Source organism: Quercus robur, chromosome 2 (assembly GCF_932294415.1).
Source record: "Quercus robur chromosome 2, dhQueRobu3.1, whole genome shotgun sequence".
In the NCBI taxonomy this organism is placed as follows: Eukaryota; Viridiplantae; Streptophyta; class Magnoliopsida; order Fagales; family Fagaceae; genus Quercus; species Quercus robur.
The window spans coordinates 25,019,661-25,032,331 of NC_065535.1; the positions used below are offsets into that span (position 1 = coordinate 25,019,661).

Here is a 12,671-nt window from a genome sequence, read left to right on the forward strand (position 1 = left end):
TAAAAACCCCAAATCATTTAAATTTGCAACTCGATAAACTCATTCCATAAAAATAATTAATTTAATTTTACAAAAAATGCACCAAGAGAGAGATTATGGTTGTGAGTTTTCCTCGGGATGCTGGGAGCTCTGCTCCTCAGCAACTTGGCTTCTAATTGCAACATTACTCGTTACTCTCTCTCACTTTCTCCATTTGTCTCTTTTCTACAATCATTTCAAATTATTACTCATTTTATTATTCTCATCTCAGCATTCTCAATTCTTACTTAGTTTCTCATTAGTTTCTTTTGGTTTTTTAATTTAGTTTGTAGACGAAAATTGTAAAATTTCATATATTTGCTATTTTTTATGATGTAGATATATTTAAGTTCTATTTTTATTAGATTCTGTATAATTTAAAATTCTTAATAACCACCCTAAAAAACATCCAACATTAATTATAAGTAATGAATCACAATTTATATTTCGAGAAATATACAACAGCACTACACCAATGGAGAAAGTGTTATCAGGAAAAGTTCCCTAAGAAAATGTGTCAAAACTTTTTTATTATGATTTATTAACAATTGCCCTAAAGGCATTTGTTAACCTGACCCTTTCTTTTAAGCTTATTTCTTAATTTATTCACTGATTTGATTTTTGTAGTGTCTCTATAGTCTCTAACCAACTCCACTAATTGGTTTCTGACCTAATGAATATGTCATTCTCGATCAGTCTGCAAATTTCTTTCCGGTGATCATAATAGGGTCCATTCTCTGTGCTTATTGGAATCCTTGCCACGGTTCTGTTCTCCATTTCACACACCTACTCTTGACTTGTGTAAGTGAGTTGAGCATAATAGTCTCAGACATTTATGTGGCAATCATCCAATTCATTATTTTATGAGGTGATATAGGCAACAAAGTCTACAAGGTCCTTTTCGTCACTATATATTTTTTTTAATTACATAATATTTTTTTTGAGACTCTTTAATTGCATAATTAATTTCAAGGATTGTATAAGCATAAGTTACGAAATTCACTCCCAAATAAATAGAGTTTGGCTTACTTTCAGTACTTTTTTAAAATAAATTTCTTTTTATTTTAATGAGAAACTGCCATATCACCCATTAATTAAAAAAAATGTGGGGATTAAAATCCACTATCACTTGCCATTTTACATTCAAAATAAACATGTCCAATTAAAAATGTACTGGGGATAAGTTAAACTCAAAAAAATATTCTAACCCTCAAGGCCTCAAGAAATTTTGGACACCTGTATGTACTCATGAAATCCTCCTTGTAAGGAAATCATGTAGAACAAGTGAACACCCCCCAATCCCCATGAGAAATTTTTCTTTTTAGTTAGATAATTAATGGTAGCAAAGAAAGGTAACCATTCATGTTACTCGATTTAGGGTGCGTGAATTGCTTAAAAAGTTTTGTTTTGTTTTTTTTTATTTGTCCCATTTCTCAACTCTTTTGCAAATAATATGATTTTTAATATTTTTTTTGAAAATAAACTGATGTTAACTTTTTTGTAATATATTTAATATAAAAGTTACAAAACTATATATTTTTTAATAAATACTATACAAATAAATAAGCTATTAAAAATAAGCAATTTTTAAACGAACACTTAAACATCCCTAAATGCAATTCCATAGCGGTTGTATAAGAATTTTGCCCTTCATTGTAACATTCTTTTTGATACTAATAAATTATTCTATCACCCTGCCACCCTGCCAGAAAAGAAAAAAAAAAAAAAAAATCAAACTAATAGTGATTTTGTGCTCATATTTAACTGAATGGTTGGGTCCCACTTTGTTATATTCTATGTTTCTGCCTTTATCAGTTTTCCAACTCCATTGTTTTTTATTTATTTTTTAACTTTGGTTCCATAGTTAGCAGGAGAATTTCAACATTTGATGACACTTTATTGAAAATATTAATTAAGTTACAAAACTCTTGATACATATAATTATGTCAGTGAAAATGCACTAATTCTTTATTCCAAAATTAAAAAAATGGCACCAATGATTATAATTATCAACCTTTCTTTATTAAACTTGCACTCTATTACTTTCAAGTTTCATCTACCGGGATAATTGACTAAACATGGTGGGCCTCTGAATTGAAGTTTAAAAATTTCTAACCGCATAAAGTATTGAATGATCATAAAGTCCACCACATTGATGCACGTTGTGGGGTCAACGCATGTTATTGGTGTATTAATTCAAATACGTATTTTACTTTTTTAAAATAAAACAACGAAAAAGACTTTCTCTCTTTCTTCAATTATGAGTAATATGCTTTTAGCATAAGAATAAGTACGCATAATATGGATTATTTTTCAAATTTTCTTGCGTTCAAATGGCTAAATTTGCACTGAAATGATAAAGAAAGTCAGAAAGAGTGAACTTTCACAACCAAAGCTCAACGAAAAGTAACTTCAAGGTGGCATATATTACAATGGTTTTTTTATTTTTTAAAAGTGGCATATATTATATGAGTAATGTTATGTTCACAATATTTTTATTGATGAGTAAAAAAATAATATCAAATGATCGACCAAGATTAAAACTAATAATAATCTGATACTTAAAATTTGTCGTGAAATTATTATGAAAATGATGTGATGCAACATGTTACAAGTATAATATATAGAGAGGGCAATCATGGCCTGAAATACCAAAACTAGGAAATTGGCATTCTACACGTGCCACGAAGGGTATTGGCCACAGCCACAGGGCATGTTCTTGACAGATAGGGAATGTAATATATATCCTCCGAAGGACACACAAAGCTACCACGGCCTCATGTATGGTCCTGATGAAATTTCAAATTATAAGCTAATGGTGACGAATTATATGATCTTTCTTAGGCATCAAAAATTTCAATCCCATTTATTATGGTAGGTCGCAACCTAACGGAAACGGTCGCTACTTACTTCCTTTCATAAATGGCTTCGCCTAATAACATGACCTTTATCTACCTAGTTTAAGTCATTGATATGCACCGATTGAATTTGAAACAATTTTTTTGTTTTTTTAAATGAATCACTGTTTATACTATTTTTATTATGCATTAATCAAAGCAAAACAAAATAATAGTAATGAATTTTTTTTGATAAACTTTGTACTTTTAAATTTATTATAAATTTATAGAGATTCTTTTTGAGTAATGTTTTTTTTTTTTTTTTTTTTGAGAAACCTTTTTGAGTAATGTTAAGTATGTTACAAATTTGATTATATAAGTTCTATAATTAGATGTGCAACTAATCACAAAATAGTATCATATATTATTGAAATGATACTAATCATATTCATTCTTACTCTAGATGGTAATTTTTTGTTAGTTGAATTACTAGTAATTTTAATGTTTTTGTTTCTTTTTCCATTGATGACATGGCAATCAAAATTTGTCAAACCATGTAGCATGGTCGACAACACAGTAGGCTCCTTTTGCCCACGTGGCTTCACAAGCGCCAAAAATTTTCCTTCCAAAGTTGAAAAATTACAGGCAATTTTTATTGCTTTCATTTTCAGGGACCCAAAGGGTATATGGGGCATAAAGAAAGATACCCAAGTGAGGAATAAAAAAATAAAAAAATTGATATAAATCGGCAATTCCACACCGTTACTGACCTGATGTAATACTTTTACAATTAACTTTTATGATTAAGACCGCTCACGGGGTATTCAGATGTTTGGAGTCTAATGTAAACCCAAATATTTTAAATTTAATCTATTATATTATCAATTTTTTATAAATTTTTTGTTGCGTTTTATTGTCAAAAAATAAAATAATTTGACCAAATACTTTAACTCCACTTTAAAACAAAAAATAAAATAATTTTTTTTTTTTTGCATGATTAAGGGTCAATCAATTGGATTCTGTTAGGGGTTTTGCAGTAATTTCAAGTCCAAGTGTTGCCAATGGCCACTGAAATCCAAAACGGCCCCTAAAAGCAGAGCTGACCTACAATGGGCCAACTTATCCCCATCGTCGCTATCTGCAGCTGTTACCACTGCTACTTACACATTTCCATTAATTCAATATTTTAAGCATATATTTTTTCTTTATCTACTTTTTTTTTTTTTAAATATATCAATTTCAGCCTCTATTATTTTCACTGATTTAATTATGTATATAAAGAACCCAAGTGACCATAATATGTTCTTTTTCTAACCAACAGAAAGAACAAATTTCACTGAAGATTCCATACCTATGACACATTAGAGAAATAAACTTTTGATTTCTCTTTTTCTTTATTGAGATATACAAAGCTAGCAGATCCCACCCAAATAAACAAACAGAATCACTCTCTCTTTTTTATACTTTCTTTTCAGCTGTAATTGCCTGGTGGAGATAGACTCATAGAGAGAGAGAGCACCATGCTGAGGGATTCTGAGGAGGACACGGTGATGGTTGGAGCTGATCATGAAGGCGATAAGGACGGTGCTATCGGGTGGAACTCAAGCGAAGAAGATAAGGGTAAGAGTGAAGAAGGTGGTGACAGAATTACTAGCGGTGGAAATCGGTGGCCTCGCCCAGAAACTTTAGCACTCTTGAAGATACGGTTGGACATGGATGGGGTGTTTCGTGACTCAAATCTTAAAGGTCCACTATGGGAAGAGGTTTCAAGGTGACTTGTAATATTTTCTTTTTAATATGTTTATTATGTTTTGTTGAAATTTTTGTTGTTGTTTTTACATCATCAGTTGAGATCCGGATTTGGGTTTCCACTGAAACCTTGTTTTCACCTTTTGGTTAAAAACTTTTTTAGTCATTTCACAGTATACACTTTTTTGGGATATTGGCAATTCTTCTTGTACTTTCATTTGGTAATGTTTCTCAAATATATATTAATTTCTGAAACGATGATCACCATTTTCAATGCTCTTAAGTGAAAATCAAGTTGATTTACTTTTTAAGAATAAGATTAGTATTATTTATAATTAATAACCATTTTTTGAAGAATTCTAGAAGAGGGATATATTCATAATGATACATGACATTTTTTCCGACATTAGTTAATGTGTTTTCCTTGGGAAAACTTTGGTCATGATGATGATTTGTTTGATAGTTTCTCTCATCTTTCTAGGTCGTTCTTCCTTGACTCTATCCATCAATTCTTGTAGATTCTATTCTGAAAGTAATCATCTTTGGGATAGAAACTTATAAAAATGATGTTTTTTTCCAAAATTTCGGTGTCAGGAAACTAGCAGAGCTTGGTTATCACCGGAACGCCAAGAAATGCAAGGAGAAATTTGAGAATGTCTATAAGTACCACAAAAGAACCAAAGAAGGTCGAACCGGGAAGCCAGAGGGAAAGACCTATCGGTTTTTTGATCAATTACAAGCCCTTGAAAACAAACATCAACCATCTAAAGCAATGGCTTCAAGTGTTTCTAAAACTACTATTCCATCCACAGCAAACCCTACAATCATATCCCACAATGGTGTTTCTAAGAGTACTACTGTTCCATCAACAACAAACCCTACAATCATATCCCAGAGTGTTGTCCCTCCAATACCAAACCCTACAATTCCGCCATTACAAGCACCAAAACCTGTTGTTCCTAGAAATCCTTTGCAAAGTACCATTTCTGGGATTCTTTTCTCGGGTAATACTTCGACCTCTTCTTCGACAGCGTCTGATGAAGAATTGAAAGGCCGTTGTAAGAAGAGGAGGAAATGGAAGGACTTTTTCAAGAGTCTTGCGAAGGAGGTGATAGAGAAGCAAGAGGAGCTACAGCTGAAATTCTTGGAAGCCATAGAGAAACATGAAAATGAACGAATAGTTCGAGAAGACTCTTGGAGGATACAAGAAATGGCAAGACTCAATAGAGAGCATGAAATGTTGGTCCAAGAACGATCCACCGCAGCAGCGAAGGACGCAGCGGTAATTGCATTCTTGCAGAAGATATCAAATGACAGCAATACAAATCTGCAGTCACCAGTGCCCCGGCTAACACTGCCACCACGCTTGCTCTCATCAGAGACCAATTCTGAGATTCAGAAAATGGATATAGTTCGCTTTGAGAATAATTCAACACCTTCACCGACACAAACAAGCTCTTCCAGATGGCCAAAAGCTGAAGTTGAAGCTCTGATAGGGCTTCGAACAAGTGTTGACCGTAACTATCAAGAAAATGGGCCAAAAGGGCCTATGTGGGAGGACATTTCAGCTGGAATGCGTAGGCTTGGATACAATCGGAGTGCCAAGAGATGCAAGGAGAAATGGGAGAACATCAACAAGTACTTCAAGAAGGTGAAGGAAAGCAACAAGACAAGGCCCGAGGACTCAAAGACGTGTCCGTACTTCCAAAAGCTTGATGCACTATACAAAGAGAAGAAAAAAGTTGAAAGCTCAGCCAATTCTGGTCAAGATATGAATAACTTAATGGAGCCATTGATGGTCCAGCCAGAGCAGCAGTGGCCTCCACAAGAAGACAATAATCAGCAGGAGACAGTGATGGAAGATATTGAAAATGTGGAACAAAATGAAGAAGACGATGAAAATGAAGCTGTAGATAGTGAGGAAGAAGATAATGATGGCGGCGGTTTTGAGGTGGTAATAAACAAACCTACCTTGATGGATAATGGTGAATGAGACAAGATAGGGAAGCTTCTTATAATAGAGTTACAAATAGTTTGCGTCATTGGGTGTAAAAAGAGTGTCCTAAATGGTACAAAAGCATGTGAAAGAGCAAAGTTTCTGAGTTCTATTTTCAATGATTAATCCCCCGGACCCCAAAAGAAAAGGGAAAATTGTTGTTTCATTCCTTCTTGATGTACACTAGTTTACACACTGTTAATATTTTATAAAATTACATTTTTTTAGAAATGTCCACACTTTACACTAAGTGTGTACAGTTAGTGTGTATTAAATAGTGTATAATAATCAATGCTCCAAAAAAAAAAAAAAGGTTGGAATGATAATTAGATAAATAAATAAACCCTTATGATTTGTGTCCTATAATACCTTTCCTTATTTGGATCTGACTGAGAGAACAGAGAAATTGAATTGACACCAACACACAGGAGGTTAGTGTAGAGTGGGATTTGATTAATTTGATAAATAATAATAACTATATATTTATTACAATTTGCCAACTTAATTTAATGGCATATCTTGTAATTTTCTATTACTTTATAAGGAAAGCATTGAATCAATAAATTAGTGTGGTGCCTTGGTTCATTCGACTACACATATAATGCTAATAATTTTGGTGGTTTATTCAACTTCACACATAATGCTAATAATTTTGGTTGCAATTAGATTTCTTATCATTGGAATCGAGGACTTTGGGTAAAGATCGGAACAAAGTAAGGTGCCTATAGTAATTATTAGTCAATTTTTATTTAGTTGCTCCGTTCTGCTAGTATAAAACTGTTTTCTGTACAGCTAATCGCAATTAATGAGAATAAGCAATCTCCAAGCCTTTGTCATAATGTTACCCTCTTAGTCCTCCAATTTTATTCTCTGTATACGTTTTTAACATGAGACCCTTATTTACCACCGCACACCCTTGATGCAATGGTCACTTCATAAGTATAAGTGCTTGTGAAGTGTGGGAGGGTAAGGACCGGGGTTCTAGTCTTTAGGAAGGAACTTCACACACATATATACATAGATTAGGTTAGAGTAGAATTTCTATCTTGTAAAAAAAAAAAAAAAACATGAGACCCTTATCCTATCTACCTCCATCTCAAAGATCCTCGAGCTTCTCAAATCTCTAGAATTTTTTTATTCTCTTAAACTCATAGTGTTTTTCCTTTGCTCGTAAGCTCTATTTTCCCCCTTTTTAATGAGCATCAATTACTAACAGATACATCAGGAGAGGTCGACTAAGCGATAGTGGTACTAAGATGGGAGGATTGAGGAGATATTTCTTCACACTTTGTCAAACACATTTTGGCAATCCTTGTTTTTTCTAATAATAATAATAATAATAAAGCAGGGTCTTATTTCTAAGTAGTGCTTTAATGCTAATAACTCTTTTGCCATTGCTTGCTGCCAAACTATAATTTTCAATTTGGCCTTCTACCATATAGGCCAAGCAGCCAAGTTCGGTACTTTCAAAATCTTTTATGATCCGTTTGGACCGAGGGGAGTAGAGGAGAGTAGAGTAGAGTTGGCCCAAAATATTTTGGGCCAACTCTACTCTACTCTACTCTCTTTCACTCCCCCTCCCTCCCTCCTTCCTCAATCCAAACATGCCCTTAAATAAAAGAAAGACAGAAAGAATACTACTAGGAGCTGCTTCAACAAATTAGAATTTCCAGTGGACCTAGAGACTCCGAGGCTATACCCTATTGGTTCCTCCCAAGGGCCCTTTATTGTATCATGCATGAGCAACATCTTCTTCTCTTTGTGAGAACCTTCTCCTAAGGATTTTCCTTCATAGACAGTGTAATGTGTGGACTTGGGCTCCATAGAGGTGACCGAAGGTGAGAGGAAAGCTTTTTCTTCATCACAGTGACCTACCCTAATAAGCATCCTACAACAAAGATAGAGTTTGGTTGAAATATTTATAAATATCGCATGGTCAGTGGAGGAACCACACACAAGGGTGGGGGGCCAAGGCCCCCCAAAAATTTAAAAAAATTATTTTATAGTATGTATATTATTTATATTTTAAAAAATGTAGCATGTAAAAACTGAAGTCACCCCCCCACCCCCCCCAAAAAAAAAAATTTGAGTCATTTCAAGGGTGCTCTTAAAAGAAAGAGAAATTTATAATTTAAGAGATTTAACAAATTAAACTATGTAGAAAATGATAAATTTTTGTACATGTCTAATAGAAGAAGTACATGACTTTTATATACTCATTAATATTTAGAAGATGATAAATTTTCTTAGAAAATTAATTTATGTATGTGTGTGTGTAGAGGTTTGTCTTAACTAATATATTAGTATCACAACTTGGCCCCTCCAAACCAAAATTTCTGGCTCCGCCCCTGCGCATTGTTGTGGTAGTAATGTCCTGGAACCTAGCAACTATTCCGTGCTTGAGTTTCAAGTTAGAGAATACCTTCTCTTCTGATTTTCCTATCCAGTGACCTGTTCAACAACAAATTCTTACATGGTCCAAGGAAATCAAAGGTACGCTTCCACCATTTCATCTATATCGAAACCTATACTAAGAGCTCCTTTCAGCACTTACTCCTAAGTTGGAGAACCAAGCGTCGGATTGAGCGTCTCTAATTTACAAATCTTGTTTACTATTGTATAATAAGGAAATAAACTTTTCTTTTGCGGCTAGATCTCCATTTAGTAGAAGATTTTTTTTTGCCTTGTCATTTATAGAAAGGGGGGGGGGGGGGGGGGACACTGAGTTTGTTTCTAGGATAATTGAACAGGAACCTTGCATTCTTTGGCAAATTTTTGTAGACTTTCCCTTGAAATGTCATCCTAGCTAGTAAATCCCAATCCTCAATTGGATATTATTTTGTAGAACTCCTCTGTAAATATCAACTTCCCCACCTTTTATCACCAAATTCTGTGTTGAAAACCCATCAGTTGTTGCCTTAAGCATTGATGGTGTGAACTTGTACTTTCGACGCACTTGAATTAATTTATTAGGGTGCCCATCTAATCTTATAATAGTTATTACTTATTATTACAACCTAGGGCGTGGGTTGTCACATTAAATATTAATTAAATTGGTCACTTTTTAATTCCAAGTTTGCAAGGGACATAAAATTTTTAGAGACTTTCTTACATCTCAAAGTCTCAAACAGAAGGGGTGACGGGAAAAAATTAGTGAACTGTTCGAGAAACTTTTCCTTATAATTGATTGGAATGAGTAGGTTGTAGCTGAATACAAATTTTCTGTACCACTTTTTGTATTCTATTTTATATTCCACAAATCACAACTTATCATGCATTTATTTAATTTTCCTTATAAAATAGTCGAAGTTTAAAATGGAAAAAAAATAAACACATGACTAGTTGTAATTGGTGAAATATAAAGTAGAATACAAAAAGTAGTACAGAGGATTTGTATTCGTTGTTACTGCTATACCTAAATTTAATTGAGTATAAAGTAGAAAAATGGAGGAGGTGATAAGTTGTAACAATGGGTGGGCACTTTTTAATTGGGCCACAACCAGTATGTTGCGGCAATAATCACTCAAATTTAATTATGTCCTCATGGAAAAAAAACGGAGGAGGTTGCAACTTTAGGTGGGATCATTTTGTAGGAAAAGTTTTGATCACCTATAGTTAAAGTTTCTATTAATTATAAAAATTTAAAAAAAAAAAAAAAAAAGACAAGTTATTTTTATAAGAAAAAGTTAATGAATATTATAAGCTCATTGGTTTAGTAAATATCTTTAAAAACTTTTTATAGTAAATTTTTTAAAAAAAATTAATTAATTGTTTTGAAGTCTTTTTATATTTTTCATAAAAATTGTGTTAAAAATTTCTCAAAACAGTTTATTAACAATTATCCTCAATACACCCATTAACCGGTCATATCTTTAAAATAATTATATTATCAGTTTAGATACTTTTACACCACCCAACGAAATAGATGGATTCCATTTTATCTGAATTATTATATTAAAACTAACGGTCAAAACTATCAATTTCTATGATTGACTATCCCCCAAAGTCTTGGTCCAATGATTAGGATCTTATTGGGGTAGATCTTGAGTTCAAATTTCCGAAAACGATGATACGAAGTCGGTTTAGTTTAAGGACTATAAAACTTTATTTGATTAAAAAAAAAATTACTAACAGTGAAGTGATTGAAATATCTGATTTTGCTTGAAAAGTGCCAAAGATGAATGATTCATTAGAAAATGACGAAACTTAGCTTGATCGAAAGATTTTCTCCTTTTTTCCCAAACGGTAGAGTTTGAACACATTATTTCAGTTCAGTCGTAGGTAGAAGTTCCCACTAAACCAAAACTTCTTTGCACATTGAGAAACTTTTTTTTTTTTTTCCTGAATAGAATGAGTGATCTATGATCTACAAAATGAGAAGCAGGGTATGATCCTTTTCCTCTATATGTGAGTCATGCACTATTTAATGATGATTATACACGCTCGGAACAAACTCAGCATTAATTATTGGAACCAAGAACAACCTTTGCTTTGAACTTTTAGAACATCTTTTCGTTTTTTCTTTTCCTTTTGCTACTTCGTTGTCGGCTAGGATTCTTAGAGCACTGCCCAAGGAGTACAATTTTTTTTTTTTACCTTTTGAAGAAACAAACACAGACATATACTAAAGAGAGGGAAAGAGGTTCTAACACAAAAACACACCACAACTTCACCCAAGAAGTACAAGTTAAAAATTAATAAATATTCAATTATGAACTGTAATGCACTTTTAAAATAAAAAATAAAATACACATGTTAATGATTCATTGACTTACATATACAAATTTATTGTGATAAGTGTACTTTTTTTAATATACGTGTACTATTTGACTTTAATTTTTGAAAAATAATAAAAATATTATTTAATAAAACATTAAATATATCTTAACTAGTGTCTTTAAAACATTCTTTAATAAAATCCAATTTTTTATTAGTGAATTTAGTTAGTGAATAGAGAAATCTCTTGGAGTGAAGCTAAATATATAAGTTAAGAGACTTGGTCCTAGGACCTCACAAATCACATGATGCCTAGATACCTCTAGACTAGCCCTTTAGGAGTAGAGAACAACTTTAAGGCTGTGTTTGTTTCGGGTGAAAAGCCTTTATTGAAAACATTTTGCAACCTTATGAATGTTTGGGTGGATTGAAAAACTTGGTCAAACTGAAATTAATTTCCCTTTGACTGTAAACCAAGGTCGGCTAGAGTGTAAAATCAATTACACTTTCATTTTACAGCATTTTATTTTCAGCCTTCACTCTCACACTCACGCTTTACAAATCCAAAGCAAAGAGAGATAGCAAAGAGGAGAGCTTGAACCAACAACCACCTCCATCATTGAACGTCACTCTCATTCTCACCACCAGTTAGGTTGCTCGCGTTCTCCCTTCTTCTGTCTCTTTACCTCTCTTTCCCTTGAACCTATGAAGCCCCAAAGCTCGATCTATCCAGATCGAGCTAGCACGTACCAAAACTAAAGTTCTCTCTTACCAATTTGCTGAGCCATGTCACCGATTTGTCCTCTCTCTTTTGTGTGTGTGCGTGTGTGTGTGGCTTAAAAAAAGGTAATTTCCCCACATTAATTACTTAAGAAAGGGTGTTGTATGTGAGATTACCAATTTCAATTATGGTAATAATTTAGACCCCAAAGTTTAAATTAAGCCTTAATCAATATTAGGCTAGTCTATCAATTAACACCAAGTTTATGTGATTAACCGATTGATATAAGCAAGGATGATACTAATTGCATGGATGACAATCAAAATGAGCAACCACAAAAAATAATTGGCACAGTAGTCAACAAGATAATACCAGATGTATTATCAAAGAGGAAAATTAGATAATCAAGCGAAAAACCTCTATGTCGCACTACCAACAAAACTATCCACTAGAATGAATAGTTGCATTGCAAGATATACATAAAACCCTCCAAGCCTAGTGTTATCTATGTACATAAGCCTTCCAAGCTCTTACTAAAAATCAACTTCACCAAGTCCTTTCTTCAATCTAGCCACCAATCTGCAAGTTGAGCCATCAACTACAATCACCCAAGTACCACAAGCAACCAAGTTTC

The 12,671-nt window shown here is 33.2% G+C and overlaps 1 protein-coding gene across 1 annotated transcript; it reads left to right on the forward strand.

Annotated features, from left to right (window-relative positions):
- The first annotated feature begins 4,126 nt into the window (after nucleotides 1-4,126).
- LOC126713022 (trihelix transcription factor DF1-like) lies at nucleotides 4,127-6,766 on the forward strand. Its single transcript, XM_050412615.1, has 2 exons — nucleotides 4,127-4,626; nucleotides 5,199-6,766. The coding sequence occupies exons 1-2, from the start codon at nucleotides 4,376-4,378 to the stop codon at nucleotides 6,595-6,597; spliced, it is 1,650 nt and encodes a 549-aa protein (XP_050268572.1). The 5' UTR covers nucleotides 4,127-4,375; the 3' UTR covers nucleotides 6,598-6,766.
- Nucleotides 6,767-12,671: the final 5,905 nt, after the last annotated feature.